At 36.6% G+C, this 18,814-nt stretch overlaps 1 protein-coding gene across 5 annotated transcripts in view; it reads left to right on the top strand.

Annotated features, from left to right (window-relative positions):
• Window positions 1-18,814, top strand: part of ARHGAP32 (Rho GTPase activating protein 32) — a 317,966-nt gene that overhangs the window by 182,085 nt on the left and 117,067 nt on the right. For all 5 annotated transcript variants that reach the window (XM_063671615.1, XM_054438141.2, XM_054438140.2 and 2 more), the window contains one exon: window positions 2,639-2,725. In XM_063671615.1, coding sequence (XP_063527685.1) covers window positions 2,639-2,725 — 87 coding nt within the window. The remainder of the gene's footprint in view (window positions 1-2,638; window positions 2,726-18,814) is intronic.

Below are 18,814 nucleotides of genomic sequence, written 5' to 3'. Positions count from 1 at the left end.
TAGGTGGAAAGATCGATTCCTGGTGAGTCTGCTGTTTTTCCAGAATCTTCTCTTTCTTGTGTGCTTTTGCGTATTGTTTGCCTATTGAACTGTATTTTAGAATCTCTATTATATTTAATTTACATTCTCTTTCTTATTATTTTTATGTCTGGCCCAATTCTGTGTCTGCTTTATTTTACCCTTGCCTCTCATGACCATGTGTCACATTTGCTTGCTTATCTGTGTGTTTTGTAATTCTTTAATGTGAAATACATAAGAAACAGCTGAAACTGAAGTCAGTAAACTTACCTCCAGGAAAGGGCTTCTCTCTTCTTCTTTCAGTCTGTTGAAGTGAGGTGCTGCATCAGGCTGATGTGTATTTGATATAGATCTGGTCTTTTATGACAGCTTTACTTTGATTGAGTGTATCAGTACTTTAAATATTTTGAAGTTAAGGTTCTGAGATTTCTTTCACAAGGAAAATTGAAGAGTGGTGAGATGCTGAAGATATCTTTGTGCTTTGCTATGAAGCCCCAAATCTTCTGAGCTGAGGGAGAACATGTTCTCTTTCTCTGCTTGCAGCCTGGATGCTTATTCTCTTGTCTGTCCAGTTCTTTCCCCCAGTGTTTTGTGCCTCTGGAGAGCACTCTTCCCCTTGCCCTACCCAAGAGCTTCGAGGATAGCTGTGAAGGCCTGCAGTTTCTCCCAGCTTTTCTGTGCCACCTCCATCCTTCAGTTGTTGAGTGTCCTGAGTGCCTTCAGAGGGATATCTTCCAGTTCTCCTTTTCTCTGTTTCACTGCCCTGCTCCCAGTCAAGGGAGGTTAGCTGCCTTGTGCTTGGGGAGGCTTCCTATACTTCACAGGCTCATTCTCTCAGTTCTCTTCCTCTCCTGCAGCCTTTGGTTTACTCACCCGGTATCCCTGGTGAGTACCTGTGGGAATCAGTTGGTGGGTGAGTGTCAACTCTCTGCTACAGAGAGTTGTAATTTTAGTTTATCACTTTAGTGATTACACTACAGTGTAATTTTAGTTTATATGCAGTTACTCAAGGTTTGGCTGGCTTCTCCTTACCCTGTCTAACTTAGATTCTTTTTTCTCTTGTATCTCTGCCAGGCGTCCAAGCACATCTTTGAGTCTCTTCTGTCTCATTAAAGTGTTGTCACTTTCTGAAAACTAGTTCGTGTAGGTTTCTTTTCACCCTTAATTATATGATTCCTTTTTAAAACTATGCTTTTGTCATTAACCTGGCCTTTTTGGGCTAACGGGAGAATGATTTTAATCTCATGAACAACTTCTACTTAATATCTGAAATTTAAAAAAATACTTTGTGATACCACTTTCCTCAATAGAGAATATATCTTCATCAACCTTGTACTTCATATAGTATGGATTATAATGGTACATTACATTTATTAAGTATTAATTATCTGGGTGCCCACTGTCCATGCATCATCTCATTTAATACCCACAGACTTGAGAATACATAATATTATATCATCCTCATTTTCCAGTTGAGAGCCTAAGCAGGTAGGTCAATATTACATAGCCAATTATAAACACACTTGAACTCAGGGTTGTCCGTCTCTGGGACCGCGATTGCAAATTGACATCCAAAGATGGGGCAGGTGTGTAACATAAGTGAGTAAAGCAAGTGGGGTTTAAGAAAAATAACACAGCAAGTAGCATGATGAATGACAATACTCAGCCTAGATACTGGCAAAAAAACTAAAAGGTAGTCCGTTCTGTGACAAACTTTTTTGGGGAATATATACCTCATTTATAAAGGTGATGGTCATTTCTCAGCTGTAGCTAGTTGTTGCCCATGTGAGAATGTAGGTCGAATCTTCCCAATTTTCTGATTTTTCAGTAGAAGCCAGAAATCTGTATTTTTCACGTGAAACCTCTTAGCTTCTACATGTCAGTAGCTGGTTTAAATAAAACTAAAATCCAGTGTGCAGACCTACATGGTGAATTTTTTTTTGAAATTTTGAATTTCAAATCTTTGTGGATACAGAGTAGGTTTATATATTTATAAGGTATATGAGATGTTTTCATGCAGGCATGCAATGTGTAATAATAGCATCATGGAAAATGGGGTATCCATCCTTCAAGCATTTATCCTTTGTGTTACAGACAATCTAGTTATACTATTTTAGTCATTTTAAACTGTACAATTATTATTAACGATAGTCACCTTGTTGTGCTATCAAATACTAGGTCTTTTTCATTCTTTCTATTTATTTTGTACCCATTAACCATCCCCAGCTCCTCCCCACCCCACTACATGGTGATTCTGAAATTAAACATGTCCATAGGCCCAACCTGTTATCTGCAGCCAGTTTTTAATCTATGTAATAAGGTCTGAACTCTTTTAAACTGTTAAGTCATACTGTCTCTCAGTGCTTAGTTTCATGTATGTACTAAATAGATTAAGGAAGTGAAGACCCTTGTATGTAAGCTACACAGATATAGATATATATTTTATCTGAAACACTGAGTCCTTCATCTGCCTTAAGCAATAAAGTTCTTATATAAGTTATGTCTCACATTAAGCTGATGCTCACCTGGAGATGATGCTCCAGGTATTATGAATACTTAGTTTATTCTTGTTTACTAATCATGACTTTCTTTCCCTCTCTTCTTTTTTTCTGTGATGTAGCTTTCACTTTCAGAAGAACAGAATGAAGTAATGAAAAATGGCTGTGAATCTAAAGAGCTGGTCTACCTCGTGCAGATTGCTTGTCAGGTGATTTTGTGAATGTATTTTCCATTTCATATGAAGTTAAGAATTAGGTTGAGTGATGATTAAATTTCTTTCTATAACGTGATTTGCCTAAAGGATTATAATCCACAGAAAAATACTTATATAATACTGAAATGAGATTGTGCAATAATGACTATTTTAAGAAAATAAATGGTGTTATTTTAAAACAGAAATAAGTGTATTCATACAACACTACATGGAATGTAGAGTTGAGCATTGCAACTTGCATTCCTCCTCTTTGCACTTTTAGAAAGTTCCTAAGGCTTTTCATACTTATGAGTAAATAACAATGACTGTGGTAATCAAGATTTTTTGTTTCATTCTTTCTCATAGTCACGTTGGCATTTCTATATGTACTCAGAGTTGAAGTCATCGATTTAGTAGAATTTAGTTTTATAGATATTCAGCCTATACCCTTAAGTGAAAATACTTTTATTAAGACTAAAGGAAAGATATTTATTGATCACTACATTAAATGATTCAGCTATTGATCACATATTATGGCAAAAGAGTAGATTATGTTGTCTCTGCTTCAGATGCACACTTTTTCTAACTGAGACATTAAATTTCTCTTTGGTGTAACAATAGCATATGTGCATGTTTTTGTAGCTTGTTATTTATTGACTTTTAATATTGGAACTTTTTTGAAGGTAATGACCATGGCTTGTTCTTAATGAGACTTAAAATATGTCATTTGTAGCATTGATTATTTCCCCCATCATGTAAGCACTTAGTATAGTTCTTTTATTCACTTATTCTGCATTCTTTGAGCTTTTTGCCTACTGGTGAATTAGTCATTGTAAAGAAAGCATTTAGGAGGAAAGCTTTCTTCTATACAAAGTTTTCAGCTATCTTTGGGAGAGAGTAAGATATGGGCATTTATATTTTTTCTCAAAAAGTATTAATCATGTACCTGAAGCTAAATGATCCAAAAAAGTTCAATGCTTTCATCATGTGTGATATACTGAAGTTTTTAGTTGTGGTCACCTTAAGGAAAACTTTCCAGAATTAAGTGCATTTCTTTTTAGGTGTCAGAGTATAGGATTGGAAATCAAATTTTAGCTTGTATATAAATAAGTAAGATGGCCAAATTCACATATTGTTTATATATGTTTTATTGCATGTCACCTCAGCTTGTTTGAGAATGTAGGGAAGCTCTTAATTACTAAGTTTCATGTCATATTTCATAAAATGCTTCCATTTGGTGAGTTAATTTTTAAGTGAAAATATTGAGTGCATTTATGATAAGTTATTACTAATAGATGGATGAAAATCATATCTTTTTTATCTGGAGTACATCGTTGGTATGTCAGGAATGAATTTCTTAATCCCTCTACAACCTAAGACATTTTAGCATCTCTTTTTTCTCACTGTTAATTTCCATATGCTTTGAGAATGCAAATGTTCTTATTCTTATGAACAAAACATAACATGAAAAAAAATTTAAAAAAATCTGTGCTGTTTTTAAAAATGACCTTCAGAAGGCAAGCATGGTATTTTGGTACCAAATATTATGATGTATAATTGTTACTTGATTGTATATTCATGTACAGTATTAGTGACCTAGATAGATAGTTCGTTTCCTGATATAAGTATCTTGTCAAGCTTCTTAAAAAATTTCATACTACTTGGTATACCATTTGTTATATCAAAGTAGTAATTTAGTGCATTGTAATAATGCATTTGCACCTGTTCTTTGCCTCATTGTATGTAATCATTGATATATTCCCATGGCTTACCCCTGTATTCTTGCCATAATTTGTTAGCCATAACCCATATTAGCCTAGAATCATACTTTTTTATAACTAAGAGAGAAAAAGACATACAATTAGACCCTCTAATTTTGCAAGTGAGGAAACTGAGGTCCAAGTTACTGAAGTTGGTGTCCTAAGCTATATTGAATGTTAGCAGTGGGGACTGCAAGGATTTCGGTTTCTTGACTGCCACCTTTTTCTGTGTCTATTTCAGTCTATAACAAATTTGAGAAACTGCTTAATCTTCAGATAAGACCACCATTATATACTGATGTAATCTGTTTCGGAAGCTACTTATTTACAAATTTTATATGTCTGTCAGTTTCTACTTTTTAATAATATCACTTGATGTTCTTTTTATTTAACCAAAATTCTTGGTCCTTCATCTTAACCCTTTCTTCTCTTGTTCTGTTAGCTTATAAAAGTGACAGATTGATTGGCTGTGATCCATTTTCTTTCTGTAAGTTAAGTGATACTGATTTCTTTCAGTCTTATCTTGGAAACTTTGAAATGTGTCTATGCCTGCCCTTAAAAGTTTTTCTTTCTTTCTAAATTGTGAGCCCAGAAATGTAAACTGTCTTCCAGTTTACATTTGGAACCTTCAAATCTAGAGCCCCTAAGGGAGCACCCAGGCCAACTGGGGACTGTAATCTTAGTGATAGTAAAAATATTTAAACAGCTGATACAGCATGGACCCAAAACAATAGAACAGACACTAGTTATACCGATCTCATTTACCCATATTGGTGTGTCTTAGCTGAATATTAGCCATGGATAAAATGCTTTTTAAGATATCTTGAATAATAGGTCTGTGATGCTGTGGTGAGCCTGCAACTCCCTCCCTTTCATAGTAATTAATTAGAATTACATGTCGTGCTGCAGATATCCCCTCCCTTATCTTTTTATTCTGTTCCCTGAGTAAACGAACAAAGGTGTCTGTTGAGAGAACAAACAAATCAGCTACTGTGGATGAGCAACATTCTCAAGAAAGTTAATGTATTTAGTTTGAAATTAATGGAAATGAATAAAAATTCTAGTAATCTCAGGAATATGTCACAGTAGATATAAAATTTAATAATTTTTAAAGGTCAAAATTAGATAAACCCTGACACTAATTATATTGAGTCCCACTACACAGAATAAAACGTTTTGTGAGTTTAACATCAGTGTTACCAGGTCCTTAAAGTATTCTATCTTTTATTGCTTTATTCTTTAGCAAATAAGCATCAGCTTTTAAATGTTGATTTTAAAATGGCAAATTTAAGCCCAGCTGTGGTGGGCATTTTTTTCTACATGTACTGTAATAAAAGTCTTGTTTTGATTTTTTCCTTCTGCAAATCTAGTTTTGTTGGTATAAGAATAATTGTTGCTTAGTAAAATACTTAGGATTTTAATGTTTCACTGTCAGCTTTATAGTAGTTGATATTAATGGTTGCTATTCAAGTTAAGAGTGTATTAACTACCTTTGTATTTTAAGCAGAATTCATCAGTATTTCATAGTTTGATTTTTCTGAAGATCAAGTATTTTATAAATATATACAGTAATCTGTATGCTCTTGTGTCATAGTAGGTGGGGTAATCACTTGGTTTCAGGGGAATGCTTCCTTGTCTCAGAATATCTCCTGTGCTCTAATGTTCTCATGCTTGAAATTCCATCATCAAAAATGCATTCCTTGGTATTAAGTAACTCCTTTTCCATTCAGGGCATTAGAAAATGCTGTTAACTACAGGAGTGGGAGTAAATATTAACATTTATAGAACATATGTGCATGAACAAAATATATAGGCAGATGGCCAGGATTTTTATTTAACCTCATAATGCTTCTGTGAAAGTTAGGTGTCATTTATTCCCATTTCATAGATGAGTAAAGTGCTGTTCATTGATGCTAAGTAACTTGCATACATTTCTGTATTTAGGATAGGGCCAGGCTGAGATTTAAGTCTTTCCCTCTCTCTCTCTCTTTTCATTGAACTTCATCCATTTAAAAAGATAATTGATAGCATCCATTGTTTTTCAGATAATCCCATGACAAAGGGACTTCCAAGGACATAAGCAAAGACTGTTCTTAGAACGGCAGTTATTTCTAAAATTTGTCCATTTCTTTCCATTTTTATTGTTACCAAGCTAGCTCAAGCATGATCTCTTGTTTGGGCTGATGTTTGCATCCTATAATCTATTATAATCTTATAAACTGCCAGAATGGTATAAAATGTAAATCAAATATTGTTAGTATTGTGGTTGAAACTCTTAAATAGATTCCCACTGCATGTAGAGCTAAACCCAAACTACTTACCGAGGTCTACGAGGGTCCTACACAATCTGGGTATCCCTGCCTCTTCTACATCATGTCAGGACCATCCCTCCTCACTCCCATGCTGTGGTCACACCAGCTTTCGGGCAGTGTGTAAAAGGACCTGAGTTCTTTCCTGTACTTTGATCATCCCATGACTCCGTTCACACTGTGCTCTTGCTACATCTGGTAGCTTCTCAGTCTTTAGGACCTGATTTAGATAACACCTCCTTAGAAAGGCTGTTTCTGACCCTGTGTGAAGTAGATCCCTCCTTATTTCTTCAGAGTATGAAACTATCATTTTATTTATGTTTGTTTACTGTAAAAAGTGTTTGTTTTCCTCACTAGAAACAAATTCTAAGAAGTCAGGTTTATTGTTTATCATTTCTGTATTGCATCTCTAGTGCTTACTACAGTGCTTAGCACCATGTGAGTGGCCAGTAAATAGCTACTGAATAAATGAGTGAAAGAAGAACAAATGCTTGTCATAGAAATCTGATCCTACATACATTGGGATATTTTTTTCTCATTCTGCATCCTCGGCCTTATCAAGAATTGTTGATTTTTGTCATGCTTGGATAATAGTAGTTGGTAGTAATTGGTAGTAATGCTTGCTCTTTTTTTTTTGACAGGATATCTCTCTGTCACCCAGGCTGGAGTACAGTGGCATGATCACAGTTCACTACAGCCTCGACCTCCCAGGCTCAAGTGATCCTCCTGCCTCACCTGGCTAATTTTGTACTTTTTGTAGAGACACGGTTTTGCTGTGTTGCCCAGGCTGGCCATGAACCAGCTCAAGTGATCCACCTACCTCTGCCTCCCAGAGTGCTGGGATTACAGGCATGCGCCATTGTGCCCAGCTGGTAGCAATAATTACTAAGATTAAACATTAGCAAATTAAAATTTTGGCAGGAGTATATAAGGAAGAGATTTTGATGTATTCCTTTACAAAGTTATTGAACTTTAAAAATATTCTGTTTATTCAGTCTGTTTGGAAATTGGTTGATCAAGGCTCTATTTTATTGATTGATTGATTGATTGATTGATTGAGATGGAGTCTCGCTCTGTCACCAGGCTGGAGTGCAGTGGTGCGATCTCGGCTCACTGCAACCTCCAACTCACAGGTTCAAGTGATTCTCCTGCCTCAGCCTCCCGAGTATCTGGGATTACAGACACATGCCACAATGCCCAGCTAATTTTTGTATTTTTAGTAGAGACGGGGTTTCACCATGTTGGCCAAGATGGTCTTGAACTCCTGACCTCGTGATCCACCCACCTTGGCCTCCCAAAGTGCTGGGATTACAGGTGTAAGCCACTGCGCCCGGCCAATCAAGGCTATATTTTTACATATGAAAGTACTTTACATTTAAAGTTCTTGTTTTATATCTGCTGAAAATACAAAGTATTTACTAGTTTTATAATTTTACTCAGTGAATTTAATACAGTTTTAGATGATTTGCAAATTATGTGTTAGAGTTTTAATTTTATAAATGGAGATGTATATAAAAGATCAGACTTTTTGCTGGCCTAAAAATATTTTTAAGAAGTTGAAAGAAATCACTTCATGAATATATGAGGAACTACATTTTGAAATCTAATTCCCTGCATTAACTTTTTGAAGCTCCAAAGGCATTTGTGTGGTTGGCAGTTGACACTTATTTTTTTGAGTAACACTGCTTAGATGGAAGATGATTATTTTTCAAAAAATTAATAACTTTTTATTTTTCAGACAAGTTTTACATTCACAGCAAAATTGAACAGGAAATACAGAGTTCCTATATGCTCCATGTTCTGACACACATGCAACATCCCCCACTATTGACATCCCACACCACAGTGGTACATTTGTTATCATTGATGAACTTACATTGATACATCATTATAGCCCAAAGTTTATAGTTTACATTAGGGTTGACTCTTGGAGGTGTATATTCTATAGGTTTAGAAAAATGTGTAATGACATGTATCACCAGTATAGTATCATACAGAATAGTAGTATAAAAATCCTCCGTGTCCCTTCTATTCATCTTTCCCTTTTCCCTAACCCCTGACAACCACTGATCTTTTTACTGTCTCCTTAGTTTTTGCCTTTTCTAAGATATCACATAGTTGGATTCATACAGTATATAGCCATTTGGATTGGCTTCTTTCACTTAGTAATATGCATTTGAATTTCCTACGTCTTTTTATGGCTTGAGAGTTCATTTCACTTTAGCACTGAAAAATATTCGTTGTCTGGATGTGCCACATTTTATTTATTCATTCATGTACTGAAAGACGTCTCAGTTGCTTCTAGGTTTTGGCAATTATGAATAAAGTTGCTGTAAACATTTGCACGCAGGTTTCTGTGTGGACATAAGTTTTCAGTTCATTTGGGTAAACACCAAGGAGCATGATTACAGGATTGCATGGTAAAAGTGTTTTTAGTTTTATAAGAAAGTGCCAAACTGCCTTTGAAAGTGACTGTGCCATTTTGCATTCCCAGCAGCAATGAATGAGAGTTCCTGTTGCTTTACATCCTTGCCAGCATTTGTTGTCAGTGTTTTTGGATTTTGGCCATTCTAATATGTTATGTAGTAGCATTTCATTGTTTTAATTTGGAATTCCCTAATGACATATGATGTTGAGCATTTTTATATGCTATTTACCGTCTGTATATCTGTCTTCTTTGGTGAGATGTCTGTTCAAATCTTTTGCCTGTTTTTTAATTAGGTTGTTCATTTTCTTACTGTTGAGTTTTATGAATATTTTGTGTATTTTGGTTTACCGTGCTTTACCAGTGTGTCTTTTTTTTTTTTTTTTTTTTTTTTTGAGATGGAGTCTCACTCTGTCGCCCAGGCTGGAGTGCAGTGGCGCGATCTTGGCTCACTGCAAGCTCCGCCTCCCGGGTTCACGCCATTCTCCTGCCTCAACCTTCTGAGTAGCTGGGACTACAGGTGCCCGCCACCACGCCTGGCTAATTTTTTGTATTTTTAGTAGAGACATGGTTTCATCGTGCTAGCCAGGATGGTCTCGATCTCCTGACCTCATGATCCGCCCGTCTCGGCCTCCCAAAGTGCTGGGATTACAGGCGTGAGCCACCGCGCCCAGCCATCGGTGTGTCTTTTGCAAGTATTTTCTGTCGATTTATGGCTTATGTTCTCATTCTCTTGACATTGTCTTTAGCAGAGCAGAAGTTTTAAATTTTAATGACATCCAGATTATTATTTATCTTTTCATGGATCATGCCTTTTGTGTTTTTTAAAAATATCATAGCCATAACTAAGGTCACCTAGATTTTCTCCTTTATTATCTTTTAGGAGTTTTATAGTTCTGTATTTTACATTCATTCAGTCTGTGATCCATTTTGAGTTAATTCTTGTAAAAGGTGTAATATCTGTGTCTAGAATCATTTTCTTTTTGCATGTGGATGTCCAGTTGTTCCAACACCCTTTAACAAGTCTATATCATGTGTCCATTGTATTGCCTTTGTTCCCTAGTCAAATGTCAGTTGACTTTTATATGTGTCTGTTTCTGGGCTCTCTATTCTGTTCCATTGATCAATTTGTCTATTCTTTTGGCAACACCATGCTGTCTTGATTAGTATGGCTTCTTTTTTTTGTTTTTGTTTTTGTTTTTTTTTGAGACGGAGTCTTGCTCTGTCGCCCAGGCTGGAGTGCAGTGGCATGATCTCAGCTCACTGCAAGCTCTGCCTCCCGGGTTCACGCCTTTCTGCTGCCTCAGCCTCCTGAGTAGCTGGGACTACAGGCGCCCGCCATCACGCCCGGCTAATTTTTTGTACTTTTAATAGCGACAGGGTTTCACCATGTTAGCCAGGATGGTGTCGAGCTCCTGCTGCCCGTCTCAGCCTCCCAAAGTGCTGGGATTACAGGTGTGAGCCACCGCACCCAGCCCAGTGTGGTTTTATTATAAGTCTTGAAGTCTGGTAGTGTCAGCCTTCCAATTTTGTTTTTCTTCTCTTTCAGTGTTGTCTTGGTTTTTCTGGGTCTTTTGCTTCTCCATAATACTTTAGAATCACCTTATCAGTATCAACAAAATAACTTGCTGGGATTTTGACTGGAATTGTATTGAATCTGTAAATCAGGTTTGGAAGAACTGACATCTTGACAATATTGCCTTCTTATTCATGAACATGCAACATTTCTCCATTTATTTAGGTCTTTGACATCTTTCACCAGAGTTTTGTAGTTTTCCTTATATAGCTATTATGTGTATTTTGTTAGATATATAGCTGTCTGTGTAGTTTGTTTTTTGGGTGCTACTATAAACATTAATATATTTTTAACTTCAAATTCCCCTTGTTGTGGGCTGGCTCATGCCTGTAATCCTAGCACTTTGGGAGGCTGAGGTAGGAGGAATGCTTGGCAACTGAGGCTAGGAGATTGAGATCAGGGCAACGTAGTGAGATCTCATCTCTATAAAAAATTTAAAAATTAGCCGTGTGTGGTGGTGTGTGCCTGTGGCCTCAGCTACTTAGGAGGCTGAGGCAAGAGGATCGCTTGAGCCCAGTACATTAAGGCTGTAATGAGGCATGATTGTACCACTGCACTCCAGCCTGGATGACTGGGTGAGACTTTGTCTCTACAAAAAAAATAATAAAACCAAACAAAATTTCTCCTGCTCATTGCTGGTATGTAGGAAACTGATTAGCTTTTGTATATTAACCTTATATTCTGCAGCCTTGCTATAAATCATTTTATTAGTGCCAGGAGTTTTTTGTCAGTTCTTTTGATTTTCTATATAGATGATCCTGTCATCTGCAAACAACGTTTTATTCCTTTCCAATCTGTATACCTTGTGTTTCCTTTTCTTATTGTATTAGCTAGGAGTTCTGATACTGTTTTGAAAACAATTGATTATGGAACATCATTGCTTTGTTTTTGATCCAAGCGGGAGAGTTTCAAGTTTGTCACCATTAAGTATGATGTTAGCTGTAGGTTTTTTGTAGATGCTTTTTCTCAAGTTATGGAAGTTCCCTTTATTTCTGGTTTGCTGAGAGTTTTTTATGAATGGGTGATGGATTTTCTTAAGTGCTTTTTCTGCATTTATTGGTGAAATCATGTGATTTTTATTCTTCTTTAGCCTGTTTATGTGATGGATTACATTAGTTGATTTTCAAATGTTGAACCAGGCTTGCATTCCTGGGATAAATCTCACTTGGTAGTGGCGTGTAATTGTTTTTATATATTGTTGGATTGTAGTTGCTAATACTTCATTGATGATTTTTGCATGTATCTTCATGAGAGATATTTGTCTGTAGTTTTTTTTTTCTTTTTTCTTAGAATGTCTTTGTCTGCTTTTGGTCTTAAGAAAATGTTGACCTCCCAGAAGAAGTTAGACACTTCTCTCTGCATCTATCTTCTGGAAGAGATATAGAGACTTGCTATAATTTCTTTCTTAAATGTTTGGTAAAATTTACCAGTGAGTACATCTGGGCTTATTGGTTTCTATTTTGCAAAGCTATTAACTGTTAATTAGATTTCTTTAAGGCCTATATCTTTTTCTTCTTGTGTGAGTTTTGGTGGATGTATCTTTTTAAAAATTGGCCAGTTTCATCTGTGTTACAAATTCACAGGCATAGAGTTGTTCCTAATATTTTTTATTGTCCTTTTAATGTCCATGTGATCTATAGTGACGGTCCTCATTCATATCTAATGTTAGTAATTTGTGTATTTCTCTCTCTCTTTTTAAGTTAGTTTGGCTAGAAGCTTCTCAATTTTATTGATATTTTCAAGCAATTCACTTTTGGTTTTGGTAATTTTCTGTTTTCAGTTTTGTTGATTTCTGCTCTAATTTTTAGTATTTATTTTCTTTTCTTTACTTTGGATTTAATTTGCTCTTCTTTTTCTAGTTACCTAAGGTAAAACTTACATTATTGTTATTAGATGTTTCTTCTTTTCTTTTTTATTTCAATAGCTTTTTGGGGAAGAGGTGGTATTTGATTATATGGATAAGTTCTTTAGTGGTGGTTTCTGAAATTTTGGTGTACCCATCACCTGAGCAGTGTACACTGTGAACAATGTGTAATCTTTTATCCCTCACCTTCTTCCCATCATCCCCCGCCAAGTCCCCAAAGTCTATTGTATCATTCTTATGCCTTTGTGTCCTCATAGCTTAGCTCCCACGTTGTATGAACATACAACGTTTGGTTTTCCATTCCTGAGTTATTTCACTTAGAATAATGGTCTTCAACTCCATCCAGGTTGCTGTGAATGCCATTATTTTGTTCCATTTTATGGCTGAGTAATATTGCATGGTATACCACATTTTCTTTATCTACTCATTGATAGATGGGCATTTGGGCTGCTTCCATTTTTTGCAGTTGCAAATTGTGCTGCTATAAACATGTGTGGGCAAGTGTCCTATAATGACTTACTTTCTTCTGCGTAGATACCCAGTAGTGGGATTGTTGGATCAAAAGGTAGATCTACTTTTAATTCTTCAAGGAATGTCCACACTGTTTTCCATAGTGGTTGTACTAGTTTACATTCTCACCAGTTTTCCCTTTTTACCACATCAATGCCAACATGTTATTTTTTTATTTTTAAATTATGGCCATTCTTGCAGAAGTAAGGAGGTATCACACTGTGGTTTCGATGTGCATTTCCCTGATAATTAGTGATGTTGAGCATTTTTTCATATGTTTGTTGGCCATTTGTATATCTTCTTTTGAAAACTGTTTATACCCTTAGCACGCTTTGTGGTGGAATTATTTGTTGTGTTGTTGTTGTTGTTGTTTTGTCTTGCAGATTTATTTGGGTTCCTTGTAGATTCTGGATATCAGTCCTTTGTCTGATGCATAGTTTGTGAAGATTTTGTCTCACTCTGTGGGTTGTTTGTATACTCTGCAGAAGATTTTTAGTGTAAGTCTCATCTATTTATCTTTGTTTTTGTTTCATTTGCTTTTGGGTTCTCGGTGATGAAGTCTTTGCCTAAGCCAGTGTCTGGAAGAATTGTTCCAATGTTATCATCCAGAATTTTTGTGTTGTCAGGTCTTAGATTTCAGTCTTTGATTCATCTTGAGTTGATGTTTGTATAAGGTGAGAGGTGAGGATCCAGTTTCATTCTTCTACATGTGACTTGCCAATTATCCTACCACCATTTGTTGAATAGGGTGTCCTTTCCCCACTTTATGTTTTTATTTGCTTTGTCAAAATCAGTTAGCTGTATTTGGCTTTATTTCTGGGTTCTCTATTCTGTTCCGTTGGTCTATGTGCGCCTATTTTTATACCAGTACCATGATGTTTTGGTGACTGTGGCCTTATAGTGTAGTTTGAATTTGGGTAATGTGGTACCTCTAGATTTGTTCTTTTTGCTTAGTCTTGCTTTGGTTATGTGGGCTCTTTTTTGGTTCCATATGAATTTTAGGATTGTTTTCTCTAGTTCTGTGAGAAATGATTGTGGTATTTTGATGGGAATTGCATTGAATCTGTAGATTGCTTTTGGCAGTGTGGTCATTTTCACCATATTGATTCTACCCATGAGCATGGGATGTGTTTCCATTTGTTTATGTCATCAATGATTTCTTTTGGTAGTGTTTTATAGTTTTTCTTGTAGAGATTTTTCACCTCCTTGGTTAGGTATATTCCTGAGTATTTTATTTATTTATTTATTTGCAGCTGTTGTAAAAGGGGTTGAATTCTTGATTGTATTCTCAGCTCGGTCGCTGTTGGTGTATAGCAGTACTGTTGATTTGTGTACATTGACTTTGTATCCTGAAACTTTACTAAATTCATTTATCACATCTAAGAGCTTTTCGGATGAGTCTTTAGGGTTTTCTAGGTATACAGTCATATCATTGGTGAACAGCGACAGTTTGACTTCCTCTTTACCAGTCTGAATGCCCTTTATTTCACTCTCTTGTCTGATAGTTCTAGCTAGGACTTCCAGTACTATGTTGAATAGAAATGGTGAAAGGAGGCATCCTTGTCTTGTTCCAGTTCTTGGGGGAATACTTTCAACTTTTACCTGTTTAGTATAATGTTTGCTGCGGGTTTGTCATAGATGGGTTTTATAAGGTATGTCCCTTCCATACTGATTTTGCTGAGGGTTTTAATCATAAAGCAATGCTGGATTTTGTCAAATGTTTTTGCTGTGTCTATTGAGATGATTGTGTGACTTTTGTTTTTATGTTTATGTTGTGTATTACATTTATTGACTTGGATATGTTAAACCACCCCTGCATTCCTGGTATGAAACCCACTTGATCATGGTGTATTATCTTTTTGATATTCTCTTGGATTCAGTTAGCTAGTATTTTGTTGAGGATTTTTACATCTGTTCTTCAGCGATATTGGTCTGTAGTTTTCTTTTTTTGTTATATCTTTACCTAGTTTTGGTATTAGAGTGATACTGGCCTCATAGAATGATTTAGGGAGGATTCCCTCTTTCTGTATCTTTTGAAATAGTGTGAATTAGGATTGGTACCAGTTCTTCTTTGAATGTCTAATAGAATTCAGCTGTGAATCCATCTGGTCCTGGACTTTTTTTTGTTGGCAGTTTGTTTTATTACCATTTGAGTATTGCTGCTTGTTATTGGTATGTTCAGAGTTTCTATTTATTCCTGGTTTACTCTAGGAGGGTTGTATAATATATTTCTAGGAACGTATCCATCTCCTCTAGGTTTTCTAGTTTGTGCACATGAAGTAGTTCATAGTATCTTCAAATGATCTTTTTATTTATGTGGTTTTAGTTGTAATAGCTCCCATTTATTTCTAATTCAGCTTAGTTGGATCTTCTCATTTCTTTTCTTGGTTGATACTGCCAGTGGTCTAGTGATTTTATCTTTTCAAAGAGCCAGCTTTTTCTTTTATTTTTCTTTTGTATTTTTTTTTCTTGTTTCAGTTTCATTTAGTTCTGCTCTGATCTTGGTTATTTCTTTTCTTCTGCTGGGTTTGGGTTTGGTTTGTTCTCGTTTCTGTAGTTCCTTGAAGTGTGACCTTAGTTATCTATTTGTGCTCTTTCAGACTTTTTTGATGTAGGCATTTAATGCCATGAGCTTTCCCCTGAGCACCACTAGTGCTGTATCCAAAAGGTTTTGATAGGTTGTGTCTCTGTTATTGTTCAGTTCAAACAATTTTTAAATTTCCATCTTAATTTCATTGTTGACCCAACAATCATTCAGGAACAGATTATTTAATTTCCATGTATCTGCATAGTTTTGAGTGCTCCTTTTGGAGTTGATTTCCAATTTTATTCCACTGTGGTCTGAGAGAGTACACGTTATAATTTCGATTTTCTTAAATTTGTTGAGATTTGTTTTGTGGCCTATCATATGGTCTAACTTGGAGAATGTTCCATATACTGATGAAAAGAATGTATATTCTGCAGTTGTTGGGTAGAATGTTCTGTAAATATCTGTTAAGTCCATTTGTTCTATGGTATAGTTTAAGTCCATTATTTCTTTGTTGACTTTCTGTCTTGATGACCTATTTAGTGCTGTCAGGAGAGTATTGAAGTCCCCCACTATTACTGTGTTGCCACCTGTGTCATTTCTTAGGTCTAGTAGTTATTATTTTACAAATTTGAGAGCTCCAGTGTTAGGTGCATATATATTTAGGATTGTGATATTTTCCTGTTGGACTAGTCTTTTTATCATTATATAATATCCCTCTTTATCTTTTTAAACTGTTCTTACATTAAAGTTTGTTTTGTCTCATATAAGAATAGCTACTCCTGCTCGCTTTTGGTGTCCCTTTGCATGGAATATCTTTTTCCACCCCTTTACCTTAAGTTTATGTGAGTCCTTGTACTTAGGTGAGTCTCTTGAAGACAGCAGATACTTGGTTGGTGAATTCTTACCCATTCTGATATTCTGTATCTTTTAGGTGGAGCATTTAGGCCATTTACAGTCAATGTTAGTATTGAGATGTGATGTACTATTCTATTCTTCATGCTAGTTGTTGCCTGAATACCTTATTTGTTAGCTTTTCATTGTGTTACTGTTTTATAGGCCCTGTGAGATTTATGCTTCAAGGAGGTTCTATTTTGGTGTATTTTGAAGTTTTATTTCAAGATTTAGAACTCCTTTAAGCATTTCTTGTAGTGCTAGCTTGGTAGTGGTGAATTCTTTCAACATTTGTTTGTCTGAAAAAGGCTTTTTTTTTTTTCATTTATGAAGCTTAGTTTTTCTGGATACAAAATTCTTGGCTGATAATTGTTTTGTTTCAGGAGGCTAAAGAGAGGCTTCCAGTCCCTTCTAGCTTGTAAGGTTTCTGCTGAGAAATCTGCTGTTAATCTCATAGATTTTTCCTTTATATGTTACCTGATGCTTTTGCCTCACAGCTCTTATGGTTCTTTTCTTTAGAAACCCTGATGACTATGGGCCTAGGTGATGATCATTTTGTGATGAATTTCCTGGTTGTTCTTTGAGCTTATATTTGAATGTCTGGATCTCAAGCAAGGACAGGGAAGTTTTCCTCGACTGTTCTCTCAAATATGTTTTCCAAACCTTTAGATTTCTCTCATTTCTTGGGAATACTAATTATTGTTATGTTTAGTCATCTAACATTATCCCAAACTTCTTGAAGGCTGTGTTCATTTTTTAATTTTTTTTCCTTTGTCTTTGTTGGATTGGGTTAATTTGAAAGACTTGTCTTTGGGTTCTGAAGTTCCTTCTTTTACTTGTTTGAATCTATTGTTGAAACTTTCCAGTCTATTTTGCATTTCTCTAAGTGTGTCTTTCACTTCCAGAAGTTGTGATTTTTTTTTTATTTGTGTTATTTCTCAGGAGATTTTTTTTTGTCCGTATCTTGTATTATTTCTAAAATTTCTTTAAGTTGGTTTCACCTTTCTCTGGTGCCTCCTTGAGAAGCTTAGTAATCAACCTTCTGGCCGGGCACAGTGGCTCACGCCTTTAAACCCAGCAGTTTGGGAGGCTGAGGTGGGCAGATCACCTGAGGTTAGGAGTTTGAGACCAGCCTGGCCAACATGGTGAAACCCTGTCTCTACTAAAAATACAAAAGTTAGCCGGGCGTGGTAGTGTATGCCTGTAATCCCAGCTACTCGGGAGGCTGAGGTGAGAGAATCACTTGGACCCAGGAGGCGGAGGTTGCAGTGAGCTGAGAACATGCCACTGCACTCCAACCTGGGTGACAGAGTGAGACTCTGTCTCAAAAAAATTAATTAATAAATTAGTAACCTTCTGAATTATTTTTCTTGCAATTCAAAGAGTTCGTTTTTGTTTGGATCCATTGCTGGTGAGCTGACGTGATCTTTTGGGGGTGTTAACCTTGTTTTGTCATCTTACCAGAGTTGTTTTTTCTGGTTCCTTCTCATTTGGGTGGACTATATCAGAGGAAAGATCTTGGCTTCAAAGTCTGCTGTTCAGATTCTTTTGTCCCACAGAGTGCTCTCTTGATGTGGTGCTCACCCCCTTCCCCTAGGGATGGGGCTTCCTGAGAGCTGGACTGCAGTGATAGTTATTGTTCTCCTGGATCTAGCCACCCAGTGGAGTTACCAGGCTCCGGGCTGGTGCTGGGGAGTGTCTGATGTGATCCATCTTCAGGTCTCTCAGCCATGGATGCCAGCACCTGCCCCAGTGGAGGTAGCAGAGGAGTGAAGTGGGCTCTGTGAGGGTCCTTGGTTGTTCTTTTTAGCATACTGGGTTTTTTGAATGCTTGTTATGCTAGCAGTGAAGTTGTCAGGTGGACAGACTCAGGTCCTGTGGTTAGCCAGGATGTTACAGGTCGTGGAATTAGCTGTCATTTTCTCCTTTCTTAGAGCAGTTTTTTAATGAGTTGCTGTGATGGCGTGAGTTGGTTTGCTTCCAGCCAGGCGGTGGCGCTTTCAAGAGCATCAGCTATGGTAGTATAGGGGGGATGCAAGCTTGGCTAAGGTCTCCTGGATAAGTAGTTTGATTTCTCAGGTGAAGGGTGAGGCCATGGAGTTCCCAAGGGATTATGTCTTTTGTCTTCAGCTACCAGGGCAGGTAGAGAAAGACCATCAGGTGGGGGTAGGGTTAGGCGTATCTGAGCTTGGGTGAGGGTTGCTGCAGGCGCTGTGGGGGATGGGGTGTGATTCTCAGG

Source organism: Pongo pygmaeus, chromosome 9, assembly GCF_028885625.2.
Source record: "Pongo pygmaeus isolate AG05252 chromosome 9, NHGRI_mPonPyg2-v2.0_pri, whole genome shotgun sequence".
Taxonomy (NCBI): Eukaryota; Metazoa; Chordata; class Mammalia; order Primates; family Hominidae; genus Pongo; species Pongo pygmaeus.
This window is presented reverse-complemented; position numbering and strand designations above follow the sequence as displayed.